This window comes from Musca autumnalis, unplaced genomic scaffold (genome assembly GCF_047663935.1).
Source record: "Musca autumnalis isolate F117 unplaced genomic scaffold, ASM4766393v1 scaffold_4, whole genome shotgun sequence".
Taxonomy (NCBI): Eukaryota; Metazoa; Arthropoda; class Insecta; order Diptera; family Muscidae; genus Musca; species Musca autumnalis.
Window position 1 is genome coordinate 34,904,453 of NW_027411977.1, and position 20,163 is coordinate 34,924,615.

At 37.4% G+C, this 20,163-nt stretch overlaps 1 protein-coding gene across 10 annotated transcripts in view; it reads right to left on the reverse strand.

Moving 5' to 3' along the window:
* Positions 1-5,873: 5,873 nt before the first annotated feature.
* The window catches only part of Srrm234 (Serine-arginine repetitive matrix 2/3/4), a 57,792-nt gene continuing 43,502 nt past the window's right edge, over positions 5,874-20,163 (reverse strand). The window contains exons 7-12 of one of the 10 annotated variants that reach the window (XM_073982940.1): positions 15,110-15,174; positions 12,878-14,969; positions 11,391-11,626; positions 11,171-11,284; positions 7,867-7,965; positions 5,874-6,474 (exon numbers count right to left, since the gene is read on the reverse strand). In XM_073982940.1, the coding sequence (XP_073839041.1) occupies positions 6,321-6,474; positions 7,867-7,965; positions 11,171-11,284; positions 11,391-11,626; positions 12,878-14,969; positions 15,110-15,174 (2,760 nt within the window). In that variant the 3' untranslated portion in view covers positions 5,874-6,320. Of the gene's footprint in view, positions 7,756-7,866; positions 7,969-11,170; positions 11,285-11,390; positions 14,970-15,109; positions 15,175-15,524; positions 15,556-20,163 lie in introns of those variants that run through there. The other 9 variants (XM_073982942.1, XM_073982939.1, XM_073982941.1 and 6 more) reach the window with 9 other exon arrangements.

Here is a 20,163-nt window from a genome sequence, read left to right on the forward strand (position 1 = left end):
TGATATTTATAATTGTCGACTAACTTTTAGGATACCTAATGAAATTCCAAGCATATCTTTGGCAATTTCAATAAAAATAATATGCACAAATGGAAAATGCTAGTGTAAGAAATGACTTCCAAAAAATATCCAATCAATATTGTTTATGCTTTGTGAAAGTATATAAATGCTCACGATTGCAAAATCTAACTAATGCATCAGTAACTAACGTTATGGAAGTCAGTCAAAATAAAAGAAAATTTTAAGCCTGACCAGGAAGTTGTGGGGGTAAAGGGCGATAAGACCCTGGCTAAGATATGCAATTTTGGCCTTAGCAAACAGTTCAAAAAGCTACCTCTCCAAATGATGGAGATGCTTTCTGGCCGCGGGAAACCCTAAATGCCAAACTTAAGCCAATTTGTAAAAATGTATGTATGGGACCTATTGGTACGGCGCACAGTGCGTGGGTACATTTCACTTAGGCGGGTGAGGTGAATGCCAAAACTATTGGACCCGTTCTATATACATATATAGAAGTGATCGCTTACTACTCAAACAAATATATGTATGCACATTAATATAATATTTTAGTAAAACATTTTCTTTGAACATTTTGCCTTTTCAGGCGAAGATCATTTTTAGTATTAATTTTTAATTAATTGTAAAAAGTTTGAATTTCAAAGCAGAAATAAAAATTTCTCATTAAATATATTAAATGTGTTGTCGGCAACGCAACTGGATTTGGGTTGCTATCCATAGTCGACCCCTAAATATTGTTCACATATAAAAAAGGCTATTAATATTAATTTTTTAGGCGGAAAAGCTTACTTTTTATACCCTACACCACTATGTGGTAAGGAAGCGAGATAGACCCATAGTTCCTTCTAAGGATATACATAGAATCACTTTCTGAGTCGATTTATACATGTCCGTCCGTCCGTTCGCAACATACAGGTCGCATTTGTTGACCGATTTCGCTGAAAATTGGGGAATACCATTTTTTTAGCCGTCGGAAGATCAAGTTCGAAGATGGGCTATATCGGTCCAAGTTTTGGTATAGACCCCATATATATTTTCGGCCGATTTCACGTATTTTCTGTAACACACGCGCTATATATGTCCGATTTCGATGAAATTTGGAATGTGTGACTGAATTTTGTCTAAAAATAAATGTGCCAAATTATATCGAAATCGGTTCAGATTTGGATATAGCTCCCATATATACAGTATCGGCCAAAACTAAAGCACCCCCTCAGTAAATTTTTTTGAAATGATAATTTTTTTATGAAAACTAAATTATAATTTTATTTTTTATTTTTCTTTTTATTTATTTATATCTTTATAATTGGATAATACAAAAACAAGGAATTCAGAATTAAATAAACAAAAGTTAACATTAAAAAAATATTTTAGGTCGCAAATATAAGTGGACAAAACTAAAGCACCCCCCCATTTGAGGTACAGCAAAAACTATTGAAATCAATATTTCGTTGCTTATCCTCTATTCTGGATGACACATTCACATCTTTTAAGCATATAGGATACTAAATTATTAATTATTGCAGGCGAAATAATCGGTTTTCGGAAAATTTAGCTTAAACCCTCAAAATACTGAAAATCGGAAGTTACCGTTATATGGGGGCTACACCCAAACGTGAACCCAGGTCCACGATTTTTGGTGGATATGTTTTGTGACCACTAAGAACCCTAAGTACCAAATTACAGCTAATTTAGTAGGAAAATGTGGCTTAAATATCCGAAATACCGAAGATCGGAAGGTACCGCTATAAGTGGGCTATACCAAAACATTAGCCGATATTGTTGATATTCATCCAAAAATGATGCTACAGCATCCACTAGTCAAATACAATACCCTAACGTTTAAAAATTAGGAAAAGAACGAATTGCAGAAGAACGATAGACGCCGGCTTATTCAGTCGACGATCAGCAAAAAAACCCTTCATATCGACTAAGAATGAAGAAGCCAGACTGGCATTCGCCAAGACCCATTTGAACTGTTTTCCGATGAATCTATGTTTAGTTTAAATTATTCAGATGGTTGGACTAAATGGGCAACCGTTTAATCCTAAATATTGCAAAGACGCTGTAAAACATGGAGGGGGAGGTTTTTTGCTGGTCGTCGACTGAATAAGCCGGCGTCTACCGTTCTTTTGCAATTCGTTCTTTTGCTAATTTTTAAACCTAAGGGATTTAGTATTTGACCAGAGAATGCTGTAGCATCATTTTTGGATGAATATGAACAATATCGGCTAATGTTTTGGTATAGCCCCTTATAGCGATACCTTCCGATCTTCGGTATTTCGGATATTTAAGCCACATTTTCCTACTAAATTAGCTGTAATTTGGTACTTAGCGTTCTTAGTGGTCACAAAACATATCCAACAAAAATCGTGGACCTGGGTTTACGTTTGGGTGTAGCCCCCATATAACGGTAACTTCCGATTTTCAGTATTTTGAGGATTTAAGCTAAATTTTCCGAAAATCGATTATTTCGCCTGCAATAATTAATAATTTAGTATCCTTTATGCCTAAAAGATGTGATTGTGTCATCCAGAATAGAGGATAAGCAGCGAAATATTGATTTCAATAGTTTTTGCTGTACCTCAAATGGGGGGTGCTTTAGTTTTGTCCACTTATATTTGCGACCTAAAATGTTTTTTGAATTTTAAGTTTTGTTTATTAAATTCTGATCTCCTTATTTTTGTATTTTTCAATTATAAAGATATAAATAAATAAAAAGAAAAATAAAAAATAAATTTATAATTTAGTTTTCATAAAAAAATTATTATTTCAAAAAAATTTACTGAGGGGGTGCTTTAGTTTTGGCCGATACTGTATGTTCGCCCGATTTCACGTATGCGAAGTACCAATCACGTTATATACGTCCGATTTTAATGAAATTTGGAATGTTTGACTGAATTTGGTATAGAAATAAGTGTGCCAAATTATATAGAAATCGGTTCAGATTTGGATATAGCTCCCATATATATTTTCGGCCGATTTCACGTATTTTCTGTACCAAACACGCTATATATTTCCGATTTCGATGATATTTGGAACGTGTGACTGAATTCAGTCTAGAAATAAATGTGCCAAATTATATCGAAATCGGTTCAGATTTGGATATAGCACCCATATATACCGCCCAATCATGAACATCATCTCACCGTGAGTTTTCTCACTCTCGCCTCCTCCCTTATTATAAACATCATAAGGGAGAACAAAACTCACGTTCGTGAGAAAAGTAGCTATCATAAATGTCAAAAAAGTGAGAATGTGAGGCAATTTTCTCTCACCCCAGAAATCAAGGTGAGTTGAACAAAAAAATGTAACTATGGACATTTTTTATAGAAAAAATCGACAAGAAACGAATCTTTTGCAATGATAATCAATTGAATTTATTTGTGTTTTACGTTAAAGGTAACAAATAAAAAACAATTAGAAATTCTTTTGGCAATTATACATGTTCATCCGTGTATCAATGAAGCAAGGAAGACCTCAATCGAGTTTGGCGTAATTTGGAGGTGGAGTTGTAGTTGGCCAAAATTTTTCAGATATGGGAAGCGGTTCAGAATCATATGATGAAAACAGGAATGGAAGAGGACCCAATCAGGAACAACACCTTTCTACAATTTTTTTTTTGTAGGTACTTCCAAACTTTGCGGCCACTCAAGATGATAAGTGACATATCTTAAGTGCCTTTGTATTGTTCTTTGTTCGCTAAGTCCAGGTCCACACTTGAGTGGTTTCATTGAAAAAATTGCATGAAATTATGCGTCTCTAGATCGACCTCCATGGTAGAGTAAAATCATAAAATTGCTGTAGTGGGGAATTCGGATTTAAGAACGCCTAATTTCATGAAATGTTTTAATGAAATTCACGCTAGTGTGGACCGGGACTAAGGTTCCCAGCAAAATATTCGATGTCAAAGATTCTATTCAAGCATGAGTGCAAGTTATATGTCACCTTTTTACCACCTTCGCCCATTCATTTACAATACTGTGACCCCTAAAAGATCCAAATCATTTTGGATGGCATCTTCAATAACCCAGTGGAATGGTATCTTAACCACCACCTTGGCATGGCATATTCCACGAACAAGCCACAATAGGAAGGATTAAATTCATAAAAAAGGGCATGTTTATATTATAGCCTTTTGCAGGGTTAACCTTCTTGAAAATTGAGAAATTGTATTTAAAATCCATGAAATTGGTTCAAATGTTGAATAGGATCCGAATTTCACGAATTGTACTTAGCGTTCATATAATTGGTCCTATTGCTGGAGAAAAGATCGGATGTTTCACGTATTGTATTTATTTACAATTCTTGAAATTCCTTCCAAATACTGAAAATGGGATCTTTCACAACTTAATTTGAACTAATACAAAAATCCAGTGAGATATTGGCATCGCATGGAACGACTTCCACAAAATTTTGCTTGGTTTTCTTTGTATTCCTCAGCGTTTGTCGTTTCGCACATCATTCAAAATGCAATATTAAACATTTTCATTTCTTTTTGCCATGTAATGACCTTTAAACGGTTTTTGTTCACTTTTTTGCAAATTGCAGAAATTCTTCGGGCGTAAATAAACAATTTTTACATACATATGTATGTATGTATCTGTCAAAACAAAAAAAAAAACAGCTGTTACAGATGTTGCCACATATCAAACATTTAATATTTTTTATCAATTACCAAGTATTTTTAAAGTGGATTATTTAAAAAAATTTATTTTTGTTTTAGAAATATTAATTTAATTTAAAATAAAGTAATGTTTTATAAAAAAATTACGAATTTAGTTATTGCAAAATTATTTGTAAATAAAATAACGATATGGCAACGCAAATTATATTTTCAAGGGTTCACAAAATGCGGCACTATTTTCAATTTTCAAACTTGAGAACCCCTCTTCACTTTTTTCGCTCCTCCCTTGTCATTTGTGATAGGTCGAGACGTGAGAAGTGAGCTGCAACTCACCCGTGAGAAGCTCCCTACGTGAGTATTCATGATCGCTATGATATTTTCGGCCGATTTCGCGTATTTGCTGCTCCAAACACGCTATATAAGTCGGATTTCAATGATATTTGGAATGTGTGACTGAATTCGGTCTGGAAATAAATGTGCCAAATTATATCAAAATCGGCTTAGATCTGGATATAGCTGCGATTTATATTTTACATATTCAAAGTTTGAAATACGCGTTCTAAAAGATGTGATGCAAAATACCGCCGAAACAACATATAGTAAGCAGTTTAGAGTTTCGGAATGTTCTAAAGAATTGTTGAGAATTTTTTTTGGAAGATTTTTGCAAAAGGTTACTTGGTTCAACTCCCAATAGCTTAGCCGATACTGACCAAAATTTCAGCAATTATGTAAAATGTTCTATATTTTATAGATTTTGATGCCATAGGTGGAGTTTTTCTTATGTTGTTTCTTCAAAAGATAAATTCTACTAGTTTAGGGCTACAACATTGTTAACGACAGCAAGGCCAAATTTCTATTCGTTTCTGAGATAAAGGCCTGATAAATGCAAAAAAGTGTAGATTTAGCCCGGTTTAGATGAGGTCATAAAATCCGAACTGGATCTGACAGGACAAAACCCTACTAGGGTTTTTGTAGTGTAGATATGTACTTTCAAAAATTGCATACTGGAAGTTGTTTGCATTTTCAGGGTTGCATAGTGTAATTTTGCACAATTGACTTTTCCCATCTTGTTTATTTACATCTTTGTTTAAAGGAGCAGTTATGAGATATTTTTATCATGTTAAAATGATGTGGGAAAAATATTTCAGGGGTATCATGGCAAGTTAGAATATTTATTGCTGCATTTCACATCTAAACCGCCTGTGATTTATAAATAAAACACACTTCCTTTTACATTATTTTAAATATATGTATGTATTTATTATGTTTGCAACAAAAATGTTTTTTTTACTCTTCAAATGTGATTTGTTTTCTTTCTAAATAAAAACAAAAGAGGAAAAAATAAATTGCACTAGAATCTATAATCTTATATATATAAAAATATCATATTGGAATTACATATTACAAAAAAGTGAATTGTTGTGTACTTAAAGTAATTACAATGTAAATGCAGAGTATTCGAAAATAAAGAGATTCATTTTGTTCTTTATATATGTAAATATCAACAATTTCTTAGAAGAAACTTAAAAAAGAATGACTAGATTTTGTAAAACAAAGGCCTAAGAACCTTAGACAATAACAATGAAGATGTAAAGAAAAAAACTTATATCCAAGGATGACTAGGAAAATTAGGAGGCGGCGTTATTAAAAAGTCATTAAATTGGATTTGTAAATCTCAGAAAATTCTCGATGGACTGCGGCTGTTACGTGAAGGCGAACGTGAACGGGAATGTCGTGGTGAACTTTCGCGACTACAACAGCTGGAACAATAACAACTGGAGACATCTGATGGTGTTTTACGATGATATGGTATCGGTCGTTTGCGGGCACTAATGTAGGAAGAAAAAAAAATGGAAATATGAGATTATTAATTGCGCTTTAAAAAGGAATGTTCGAGATAGTGTGCTGTTCGAAAATGAAATTCGAAATAAAGGTACTGATAAAACTTACCAAATCAAAGAAACAAAATCACAAAAATAAAACTTCTAAAACATTTTTTTTATCAAATACTGAAAATAAAATAATATTAAACAAGAAAAAATCAATATTGTGGTCGGTTGTTGTTCCGACCAATTTATTATCCCTCACCCTTTTTCCGATAATATTGTATCCTATATGCAGGGTTTTGTGTGGAATTCTCGATATTTTGGCTACGATATTTTCCCGGAAAACCAAATCATATATCCCGGGAAATCGGGAAGTATGTATTTATATTTATCATAACAGATATTGAATGAATGAATAAACTAATAAGTTAAGAATCTATGATAAGGAACATATGCTCCATATGCCCGTCTCCTTTATACCATGGAATCAGAATCCGATTATGATTTTACAGAATCAGTAGATGACAAAAGATTTGGAAATATGTTAAATACACAAACGTTGTTTTTTTTTTCAACTAAATAAGATCCGCACAAAAATTTGAACTATAAAAACGAATTTTTGTCCTGCTTCATGTAAGAATATTTTTTATTTGATGCTTGTAAAGAAGTGTAGGGCACCAACACAGGAACAGACTTAAAAAGCAGACAAAAAAATCGATGTAACGCTCAGCTGCTTGCGGACATAGCCAACTATATAAGTACTGTCTAAAGACATTGGACGAGTAAAGGTCACTGTTATATATCTTCATATTACATTATAATTTAAAGCCCTTAGGAACAATATTAAAATATTTAAAGAAATCGGAAAAGGGATTTTTTCCCTGGGTGAATGGATAATAGAAATAAAAAGTAATTCAAGCTACCAAATAATATTACCAAATAATCACCGAAAAAATTATCTTTCTACATATGATATCCAGATGTATATACTGCATTTAATGTCCATTCATTTTATTTGAAGAATATGTATGAGGAGGGGAAACTGACGATTTTTTAGAATGAATGGGGGAGGGATATACAACAAATAGGAGGTAAGGTAAGCATAATGAACCGAAAAAAATTTTGAACTGAAAAAAGAAAGATTGTGGCACACAAAATTAAGTGTTTGCTTACAACTAAAATAAAAATGAAAAGATAAAAGAAAGAAAAACAAATTAAACGAAATTTAAATTAAATCAATATCTTCTGCGTTCACGATGATGTGAAGGAGGTGAAGAACGACGGCTACAAAAAAATAAAAATAAAAAATTATATTAAAACAAATAGGAATTAATAAATAAATTAAAAATGAAATAAATTTTTGGTTATCGTTGCAGAGCTGGAAATGACATTTACCTAGTTATGCGTCGACGATCTAGGAAACTAGGTGAACCTCTTCGACGTGGTATTGATGGTGAACGGGTGCCCGAACGTGATGATCCAGAGCTACTGCTGCTGCTGCAAGGTGAAAAATGGGAAATGGATGTTTAATTAAAGAATCTTCTAGGGGAATTGGTAATCAAAATAATTTTTAAGGATTTGATACTGATGAAATGTTAACGGAAAAGGAAGATGGCTAAAAATCGATAACTTGTCATATGAAGTATGGAAAATTTAATAACAAACAAGTACGAACGACTTTAAGTTCAGCCGGCCCGAACTTGTTATACCCTCCAATGGAACAATTAGTTTCCTTTTGTTTATGAAAAAGACTTAATACCTAATTTCAGCAATTTCGATAAAACAATTTTGCTAACCTTCAAAATACGGAAATTCGGGAGGTACCGTTCTATGGGGGCTATTTCAAAACGTCGATATATACCTATAAATTTCTGGCGTAAAGTTTTTAGACTCAAAGAAGACTAAATACCAAATTTACGATATTTCAGTAGGATAATGTAGTTGGATAATACCGTAAATCACGAGGTACGCTTCTATGTGGGATATAGGATGACGTGGACCTATACTGATAATTCTTTTCTGGAACATTTTATAACCCCACGAAAACTAAATAAAAATTTTCAGTTATTTCGGTGGGATATTAACGTTACATCCTTCACAATTATGAAAATCGGGAGGTATCGTTCTATGGGGGCTATATCGAATCGTGGACCTAAACCGACGAAATTCAGTCGGAAAGGGCTTTACTTCCAACGTAGAGTACCAAATCCCAGCCATTTCTGTTTGTTGTTGTGGCCACAACCCTCAAAAAACACACAACCTTCAAAATACCGGAAATCGGGAGGTACCGTCCTTTGGGGCTCACGGTGCTCTTGAATCAAATTTAAATGGAAGGTGCTTACACTTGGAAAGTTTTTGAGGATTCTGAAACTACAATGTTCATAGATGAGAAAAATCAAAAAACAAAAAAACCGCCGGAGCGCTTTTTAAATAAATCGCCATTCAAATTGAAATTTTTAGGGGTTGTTTAGGTTTTACCATTTTTGAGATATTGAAGTTCAAATTGGGACAATGCACTGACTGTATCGCCCCCTAATAAAACAATGTCATGAAGGGTGCGCCTTAACTAACTTTTAATGAAAACCGCTTACACAAGGGGAGGTTTTTATGAATTCTCAAACAGCAATGTTCATAGATGAGAAAAATCCAAAAACAAAAAAATCGCTGTAGGGATTTTTAAATAAATCGCGGTCAAAATTCACATGTTTAGGTGTTTTTTTTAGGTTTTCCCGATTTTGTTTGGAAACCGCAAGTCCAATCGAAATGGAGCTGAAGAAAATGTTGTAGCTGTGAAAATTCTGTATAGAATTAATGTTTATGATTTTTTCTCAGGCTGTACCATTTTTGAGATAAAGAAGCTCAGTTTACATTTTAAGGTTTTTTTTGTTAGGTTTTCGCGATGTTGCTTGAATCCGGCAAGTGTTATCGGCATGAGACCTGAGAAAATCTTATAGCTGTGAAAATTCTCTACGAGACTGGCTTATGTAATTTTTCCTAGGTTGTACCATTTTTTTAGATATATAAGTTTTATATTCCCAACTAAGGCTAAGTACCAAATTTCAGCCATTTCGGTGTGATAACGAAGCTAAAACCTTCAAACTACTGAAAATCGGGTAGTACTGTTCTATGGGGGCTGTATTAAGGCGTGGACATGTACGAACAAATTTCGGTGGGAAAGTTTTATTACCCGAACGAAGACTGAATACCAAATTTCAGCCACTTTGGATGAATATTGAGGTCACAACCTTCAAAATACCGAAAATCGGGAGGTACCGTTCTAAGGTGGCTATATGGAGGCGTGGACCTATACCGACAAATTTAGAGTGGAAATTTAAATATCCCTAACGAAGACTAAATACCAAATTTCAGCCATTTCAATGGATTATTGTGGCCATAATCTTCAAAATACCGAAAATCAGGTACTGTTGTTCTATGGGGGCTATCTGAAGGCGTGGACCTGTACCAACAAATGTCTGGGGGAAAGTTTCGTACCCCCTACGAAGAATAAATACCAAATTTCAGCCATTTCGGAGTAATATTGAGACCACAACCTTCAAAATACTGAAAATCGGGAGATACCGTTCTATGGGGAAATGAAATGCCTTAAGATCGGTGGCGACATACTGATAAAGAAGTATGTATCTGCGAATTAGACCAATTTGGCCAGAAGAACGCATTCCCATAGATTGTAATTTCAACTTACTATGTCCCATACATTTTATGAACGACTTAAGCAAGGAAATATTCAGATTTTATAGCTGCCAAAACCACAATAATTTGTTCTGTTCTGCTGTTACACGACATGTCTGAGTTTGGTCTTTCTTCAACAATGATATAACTATGCAGAAACAGTTTATTAAGTATGAAATGACGCATTTAATTGAGTTTCCAATTTGGCTGGAACTTTATACATCGTTCATTTTGTCTAAACGTAAAACAAGTTACCCCCTCACAAGAGCTCAAAATTTTCGCTTAAGAGCAGTTCGTGAGCTATTCGGGGAGCGTTTTCAATATTTTACCGAAGGTATTCCTATTTACTGCAATATAATGTTTATCGTAGGCAAGTCCATGTTACCTTACAAAATGGTCCATAACGTCGAAAAAAATCCTATTGTGACCAAATAAAATGGCTGACATGTTCCAATATGAACTATTTCAGTCCATTCCTTCAACTACCTTCATAAAAATGTAATACTTCTCCGCTTTAATCCAGTTTAAGACCACTTCTCGGATCGAGTGTTGAAATTGTAATATGGGTACATAAATGTGCCAATATCTCTGGTGCGTCCATGTTTTGATTATTCGAATTATTCGAGAATTTGTTTACTTTGGGACTATAGCTGTGCTCTGGCTTTCAGTCAATGCTTTTTGACCTGTGAATCTAGGGGTGTTCCAAACAACATAAGTTCAAATATCCGGGTATGTTCTGAGACACGCTTCACCTCTCACTTCACGCCTCAAGCATTTTCTTCACCCCATTTACACCTATTTTTGCGAATTTCTTGGGGCTAAGATTCAATTGGGTATTTAAAAAGGATAGCAATATTTGGAACGACCTGAATCCTATTTTCCAAATAAATAAAACATCGGTTCAGAGTATTACTATAACATAATCATACTTGTTAAAAACTATCCTTTGGACACCAAAAAAAAAAAAAAAAAAAAAAAAACAAAAATGTTAATCATCTCCTAAACTTACCTAGATGAACTCCTTGATGAACTGCGGGACGATGAACTAGAGTGAGAGGAATGAGAACGTGAGCGTGAGCTACGACGACTGTGGCTACGACTACGACTGCGACTTGACGAAGATCTACAAATACAAATAGAAAAAGAAGGAAGAAAGCAATGGATAAAATAAAAAACGGGATCTTTATAATTTAAACTAAAAGCAAACAAATCAAAGGACAACAACTTACGATGATCTTGAATGGGATGACTTTGAACGACCACGTCCACTGCCACCTGTTGTATCACGTTCTGCACGATCGGCATTACCTCCACCGTTACCATCATCCTTACGTGTACGACTGCGACTGCGTCGTGAACGACTACGACTTCGACGTGCAGCACTCTCAGCCGCTGCCACTGTGGCCGTTGACACTTTCGACACAATCGCATCTACCAACGATGAATCCGCCAGTCCAACCAAAGGCTGTGAATCATTAATTTTAAAAGGTTTTATTACAATTTTAGGTTTCGCATTTGATTGCTGTTGCAAGAGATTTAAACTGTTCGACGTCGTACTGTTCAGTCCTAAACTGTGACGTTGTGCCGCAGCTATAGAAGCGGCCATTAGAATACGATCGGTAATTTGTGAAGAACTATTATTCGAATTGCTATGATGATGATGGTGGTGGTGGTGATGATGCGGGTGGTGTTGATGCGGAAAACCATGTAGCTGATGATGATGATGCGTAGCAGCATTACTGCTATTGAGATTAGCTTTGGTTAATAACAAATTCGTATTGGAGTAGTTAGTACATGGTGTAGCACTTAGACCCAATGTTAAAGCGGTACGATGATCACGACGATTGACTAGAATACTATTCGATTGCTTACTAAGCATTTGGTTATTGAATTGGGTGGCTGTTATAAGGGGGGTGTTGTTAATACGACTAGGACGATTGAAAGAAAGATTAAGAGAGTTGTTGTTGTTATTAGAGTTAAGAGGGTGGTTAGCATTTGAGTGGTTAGCAAAGGGGGAATTCGGATTGTTATGGTGATTATTTAGGTGATGATTGTGATGGTGATGATGATGTTGACCACCAGCCGCTCCCATGCCACCCATGTTGCCATTCATACGCTGTTGTCGGTGATTGTGATTGTGTGGTGGATGCATATTGAGATTATTGGGCCGTCGTGGGCCACCTGCTCCTCCTCCACCACCACCACCATAGGCTGAAGGCGATTGCCTTTGACGACGCTCATTGAAACGATCTTTGTTCGGGTTAAGAGTGTCTCGTGGTTTAAGGTCCCTACTATCTTTGGCGTCACGCTCACGATGATAATGATATTGATCACGTTTACGTTCCCTGTCCACACCACTGCAATAAAGCGGTGGCGGTGGTCTGGTATTTACTTTTGGACTTGTGTTCGCATGACCATTTGCAGCCGTGGGAGGCTTTTTGCAATCAGCCTGCGTTTCAGTGTCCGTTCTTCGTTCCGTCGACGATGCCGTCGTCTGAACTTCTTCGCGTTCACTAACTTTGGTCTGAGTTTGGGATTTCTGTTCTTTGGTTATTTCTTCTAAGGTCTGTGGATAAATGGCTCCAGCAGGTGAGTGGGTCGTTACATTTTGTGTGGACGTCGCTACTACAGCTGGCGCTTTATTATTTGCAGCCAAAAAGTCATTTAGAGAGTTGCGTATACCTCTTTTAGAGGCAGCATACGTTTGATCACTTACATCTCCCCCAGCTGATGTGGAGGCTGTCGATGAGTTTGCCATTTTTTCAATGGTTTTTATTTTTTCCTTAGCTTTGGCTGCAATGCCCGTCTTTAGCTGTTCCAACATTTTCAAATCCTTCAATTCACGTCCACGTTTTGATTCTTGGAATTCTTCGAGAATTTTTTCGCTATTGCGCTCAGCAGCGGTGTCGCTGTTTTCATCTTCACTTTGAGACTGTAGGTGTACTCGGGGTTTTAGTGAATGATTTTTGTCACGCTTGGTGGTGGAGTCAGGACCACCATCTCTGCGTTTTTGTTCCTTGTTATCTGTCGATTCGTCATGTTGACGTTTCGAAGATGATGACGACGATTTCTTTTGATCTTTGCGCAAATCGTCTGTTTCTTTGCGTTGCTTCTCGGGTTTCTGTTTATTGGCGCTTTCTAATATATCGCGATAACGTTCAGGATTGCGTCGAGCTGGAGAATAGCTAAGTTCAGATGAATCTCTAGACGATCTTGGAGAACAGTTCTTTTTCTCCACTCTAGGTGGTGTGGTATCGCGTCGATTATTACGATTTTCAACAGAAGTTTCGCGTGTATCAGTCGCGTTTGTAGGTGATCCTCTAGCTGGTCGTGCAGGTGAACGCAAGTACTTTAACCTTTCAGGATTTCCTGATGTGGTGGCTGTGTTTGGACTAGTTGATCGGGATTTACGTTGTGATTTTTTATCATTTGTTTTATTGTTTTGCACAGATGGTTTCTTTTCCTTTTGCGGAGATCGGCTTCGAGAACGAGAACTTTCACTTGCCGATGTCGAAGAACCCGAATCTGAAGATGTAGATGAACTAGAATGTGATCGTGCATTTCTTTCAAGAACTTTGCTATTTGTGCTCTTCGAATTATCCACTTTGGAGGGCTTAGAGGAACTTGATTTTTTACTTTCCTCAGATGGATCGCGTTTGCTTCGCCTATCATTAGACGGTTCACGTTTTTTGCGCTCAGATTTATTGCGGTTTTCATCGGATCTATTACGCTTTGGGGGCTCAAATGATTCAGCCTTTGAAATGGGCGAGCGAGAACGTCGTCTACCCCTTGCAGCGAGAGGAGATTTAGATTTTTCCTTGATAATGGGATGAGACTTTGATCTACTTCGTCTCCGTCTCTCGGTAATGGGAGATTTAGATTTCTTTCTGTCTCTTGTTAAAGGCGATCTAGACCTTTTTCTGTCTCTCACCACTGAAGACTTAGATGCTGATCTATGTCTTGATTCTTTTGTGACCGGAGACTTTGATCTATGTCTTTGTCTTGGGACAGGTGACTTGGAACGACGTCTTTCACTAGCAACTGGCGATTTAGATCTGTGCCTTTCTTGTGTTAATACCGGAGACCTAGATCTACGCTTTTCCTTCAAAGCGGGCGTTTTAGATTTACCACTTTTTTGTGGCGTGTTAGATCGCCTCCTTTCCCTAGAAACTGAAGTTCTACGCCTTTCCCTTTGAACGGGTGATTTCGATGTTGATTTTTCTTTACGAGATTTTTGAACGCGTTCCAGACTTCTGCGTCGTGGTGTTCTAGAACGAGATCTTGATGTGCTAGTAGCTCTTTTTGGTGAAATATGTTTTGCTTTGGAGGATTTGTCGTCACGATGTGGTGGTGATCGCGATCTTGAATATTTCTGTCTCTTTTCAACACTGTGACTTTCACGTCGTCTTGAACGATCTTCGGAATATTTACGTTTACGTTCCTGCAAACGTTCAGGTGTGGTAACATCACGTCTAGACCTGGAAGGTGGTGGTGAACGTCGACGAGAATCTCTATTGTGATCTCGACGATCGCCATCACCACGGCTATAGCTTCGATGATCTGGTGAAGCACGTCTGTGACGTGAATCTCGACTATCATTGTTGGTACGTTTGCGATCATTCCCAGCATTTCTGTCTTGGCGACTACGGCTACGTCTATGACGTGTTTCTTGTGATGAATCATAATGACGCTTAACACTTTCTCTAGCCTTGGAATTTTGTCGTTCCTTAGATCGACTGCGGAAAGGATTTGGTTTTTTCACAACAGTGGTATTCTTTTTGGATTCTGTTGCTTTGTTGACAGGAGAACTGGAAGAAGTAAAGAAAAATTATATGATATTGATATTTTAATTTTTATAAACCAAAAAAAAGGATTAAATTGTGGGAGAATTTAGGGATTGGGGGATGTGTAAGGAGTCATTTAGATTTATATATTTAAAAGAACTTACATTGATCTAGATTTTTCCGAAGATGTTGATCTATCTCGCCGTTTCAATTTTTTCTCACGCTTTTTCTATATATGTAAAAAAAGGAATGAGATAATTTGTATTATTAAGAGCTGAAGAATAGTTTTGCTAAATATCTGTTTTATACTATAATTAGTAATTATATTTGTGTAAAACAAATAATATAGTTTTTTTATTTTCAAACAATGCATTTATTGTTGGATGCAATTTTTGTTGGGTTTTGAAAATATCACTAAATTTCATTCATTAATTTTTTTCAGACTATTTTAAATTACAATTATTTAGTTTTTTCTTCTTATGAACTCAAAATAAGAGTTTTTAACGGAAACCAAAAAATATCTATGAGAAATAAAATGAAAAAGAAACCAAGAATATAAATCTAAATGAAAGTACTTACAAAACTACTAGAGAGCCTTTCGAAAGCTATCCTATTGAATGAAGCGCCAGGGATTTGATTTTATTTAAATATATTGTAGTATATACACATTTTAAAAATTTGTTGTAAATAAAGTATTTCAATTTTTTTTTTAAGAATAAAAAAATAATTTTGTATTGCTTCGATATAAAGTTTCTAGCATTTAACACCCTTTCAGCCTGGAGATATTTTTTGTGGTCTGAAATTTATACCAAATTTTTGAAAATGTTTGCGCTTTGAAAAACTTTTTTTAAATGACGTCGTATTCGACATGCAGGTTATAAACCGATAGGTCGGTCTGTGATAAGCACAATCAATGCGAAACTGAAGTGCAGCATATAGAACGAGTTTTCAGATCTCTCCAAATTCCAACTTGAAAATGCAATAATGTTCCCTCATGGTGGTTGTTGGTTATCTATATGAGTTGACAAAGATTTTTCCCGTATGACAGCAGAACAAAGTGATTTTATTTCAGTACTTGCTTAGTTCTTACCGTTGGAGTCGTCATAACCATTGCATGCATGATAGATAGGAAGCACATACCGAAGCGTGTCAAGACGGATCTTCATGAACCAACTTTACAATATATAACCTCTGGATCAACAAGACTATCTGTCATGCAGCAATAATGACACAATAATCCATTAGTTGTGAGTATCCTTAGGGATAGAGTTGTGTAGTTCCGGAACGAACTACACCATTTTCACATGTAATTCGAAGAATTTCAGTTGTAATTTGATTATTTCATTTGAAATTCGAAACATTTCACTTGTAATTTGAGAATTCCAATTGAATTTCGAATTATTTCATTTGTAATTTGAGAATTCCAATTGAAATTCGAATTATTTCATTTGTAATTTGAGAATTCCAATTGAAATTCGAATTATTTCATTTGTAATTCGAATTTTTCCATTTGTAATTCGAATTATTCCATTTGTAATTTGAATTTTTTCATTTGAAATTCGTATTATTACATTTGAAATTCGAATTATTACATTTGTAATTTGAATTTTTCCATTTGAAATTCGAATTATTACATTTGAAAATCGAATTATTTTATTTGTAATAAAAACAAAAATACTCTCATTTCTTCTTTATACTAAGGTGAAGATAATCCAACCATAACGCTTAAATCAATAAAGGATTGTATTCATCTTAACTTAAAATTTTTTATGAAAATTATATTTTTGAGACTTTTTAAGCATTTTGTAATAAAAAGAATGTCGAAAGATTCGTTGAATTTTATCGGCCTGGGAACTATTTGGAAAGAAGGAAATGGAAAGAACGATAAAAGGGAAAGATTCGTTGAACTTTATCGCTCTCGGAACTATTTGGAACTATGGAACTATATTAAGGAACTAGTTCCTTTTGGGAAAAGGAACTAGAAAGATCGATCCGCTCCAGGAACTAGATTGCCCAATTCTACTTAGGGATAATGCAATCGTCTAAATTCAATTTGGACACGCAAGGCCGGAAAAGTACAGATGATCTGTTTGGCATGCGCTTCAAAAATATATAGTTAACCGTCTAACCCAAACTACTCAGCTAAATCCAGAATCAATATGTGGGTAACCAATTACCATTCCTGCATATTGACACACACACACACTGCAGTTAGAACAAATACACAACTAGTTCGTTACCCACTCCCGCAGCCTATGGGTATATCCTATCTCATTTACTTCCCTTGGTAAGCCACCAACAGTAAACAGGTAAATTCCAGGAACAAAGTTGATCATCAGCACAGGGTGACGACAACAGACAACATAATGGACAGTCGCTGCTGGCATGCTATCAGCCGACTCAACCTAATCATCACATTGTGATTGAAGATCCACCACCTAGATGCGTCCTTAAATACTTTAGGTGGTATAGTGAGGACATCCAAGACGTCATTCTACTTTACATCAACCGATTGTCGATAGCGAACTCTCTGAACACCGAGTGTTAACAGGCAGTATCAGTAGTGAGGTCCTGTTACCGTAGCATTCTCAATTCCTACAGAACACGCATTGTTCCCAGCCCTCACGACACCATCCAATTAGTCGAGGACTCAACTAGAAAAAGCCGGGCGATATGACAGTGTTTGTGGCGCTAGACTTATCAAAAGCCTCCAGGGTGCTTGAGGACATCGATCAGACTACCCACAGGCTCAATGAAACGTTAGATAATTATTTGTGTAGACGGCTGTCGTGAAATACGTATTCCACCTCCTACAACCGGCATTAAAATCGTTGCGTATGCGGATGATTATGCGACCTTGGCGTCGGGTACATTCCCTCATGTCATTTGCTCGATCCTACCAACCTTTTCCACGCGATGAATATGCAAATATCGGCCACCAAATCTACGGCCACTCAGTTTGCCACAAGGACTGCGGAGATGAGCAGAGAGTTAAATGTTCTGGTCGATGATAGCAGAATTTCGACTAGGAGCAACATTCGATAGCATGTTCACGTTGTCCGTGCATGCCACAACTGTCTGCGACAAGCTGAGATGTTGGTGACAAGGTACTCAGGTCCCTAGCCGGCAGCACTTTCAGTACAGAAACCCTGTTGACCACATATAACGCAATAAATCGGTTAGAGCTAAGCTATGTGGCGTCAGTGCGGACCATTTGCATGAAGAGTCGAAGATTATCCCAGTTCGACATGTATACATGTAGGTGACTATTCCAAATTTCGTCGATATCAGAAGTATATAGCGAGTCCGAACGGCGTGTCTTAAGACACCACTTTGTAGAGAAGTTTTACATGGCTGAAATACTCAGGAAATGTCCCAACATTACTGAGGGGTATTTTGCACCCTCTGAAAAATTTTTGATGTTGCCTGGCCGGGGAATCGAACCGACGACCTTCAGTGTGCAAGGCGGGCGTGCATACCATTGCACCACGGTGGCACCCAAAAAATGATATTCCCCAATATTCAGCTGAATCGGACAATAAATGCGACCCAATCCCACGGCAGCTTGACCCGAAACTACACAACATCATAGTTCCGGCCAGCGGCTGCAGCATATCCCGGGACCGATATATTTGTGCTCGGTTTGTCACATCCGCATCTTCACCCACATCCAGCCTTCGGCGGGATGCAATAGATGTCAGGAGTGGGTGCATCTAAGGGGTTGCTCGGGACTTGTCCAAGTGAGGGACTACGACAGGGACTATGTTGCTGCATGCTGTGTGAATACAGTCCCCAGTGGGTAGTCATCGGATTACGAAACTCCCTCGTCGTCTGATTATGAGACTCCCAAGCAGTCCCCTCGACAACAACCGCACATTCAGCCTTTAACACCAGCCGTTGTTGTCCCAATCCCGGAAAATGCATCCTTTTGGCAATTTAATTGCAATGGACTCCGAGATAGGATCGAAGAAATAGTAGATTTCATGAGTCGAAGGAATATTGAGGTCGCTGCGGTGCGGAGTTGTATGCTACACTCCCGAGATAGAGTTGCTGAACGTATACATCCCGCCGAGATAACGCCCTCAGATAACGTGCCTAACATTAGCCCGCTTTTGGAAGGTCATAATCGTCTGGTCCTGGGGGACTTTAATGCGCATCATCAGATGTGGCATTCGGCCCTCGGAAACGACCAGAGGTACAGCGCTGGCTGAGCAGATTGACAGCTCTACGTTTTGCACGGTCAATGAGGACGCCCATACCAGGATTAGAGGAGAGTGTCACAGCTCATCAGACGTAACCATCGTGTCACCTGGTCTGACAAATGACGTTACCTGGCAACCCTTCATTTCCCTTGGATCAGACCATCTCCCCATAATTAGCAGACCACCCGATTTCATTACCTCTGAACGCCGCACATTCGTCAATCATGAGAAAGCTGATTGGCCAAGTTTCAGAGATTCACCAATCATCGCTTCAGAGAACTGTCCAATCCTTCTAATGTTCTGGTAGCGGAAAGGACGTTCCGAAACATCATCCCTGCTGGTCGAATACCCGAAGTAAGACCAAACTTCCCAGCAGAGGCGACGGGATTAGCAAATGAGCGCGATGAGCTTCGCCGAAGCAGCCCAGAGTCAGGAAGCTGACACATTAAGTTAACAGGCTGGTCGGCGAGTTCACCGGTATAGGTGAATTGTGGGCAACGCATAAGTCACTCTCGAACCTTGGAAGAAGAAAAGATAGGACCTCAGTCACGTTTGGCGACGTTACGTTGACTGACCCGAAGAGGTGCGCAAGTTATTTCAATCGACAGTTTGTCGAGTACCCCGAGAGTGACCGGTCGAAAAGAAGAGTATTATAGATCTCTTCCTGCCGAAGAGGAACCACCACAGTTTACAATGGATGATGTTGCCAATGCCATCAGGAACGCTAAATCATCCAAAGCGTTGGGCCCTGATGGAATCTCCATGGTAATGCTGAAGCGACTGGATGAGCCGGGAGTGGAGTATCTCACTAAAGTTCTCAACTTGTCGCTATCCACCCTCATTATTCCCGAAGTCTGGAAAATAGGCTGTGTGGTCCCACTACGGAAGCCCGGCAAGGATGCCAGTAAAAGTGAATCGTACAGGCCGATTTCGCTTTTGTCGCCCGTAGCAAAACCCTTGAGGACTTAGTCCTCCCCAGTATCAGAAATAGCTATCGAGTTGCCGATCATCAGCAT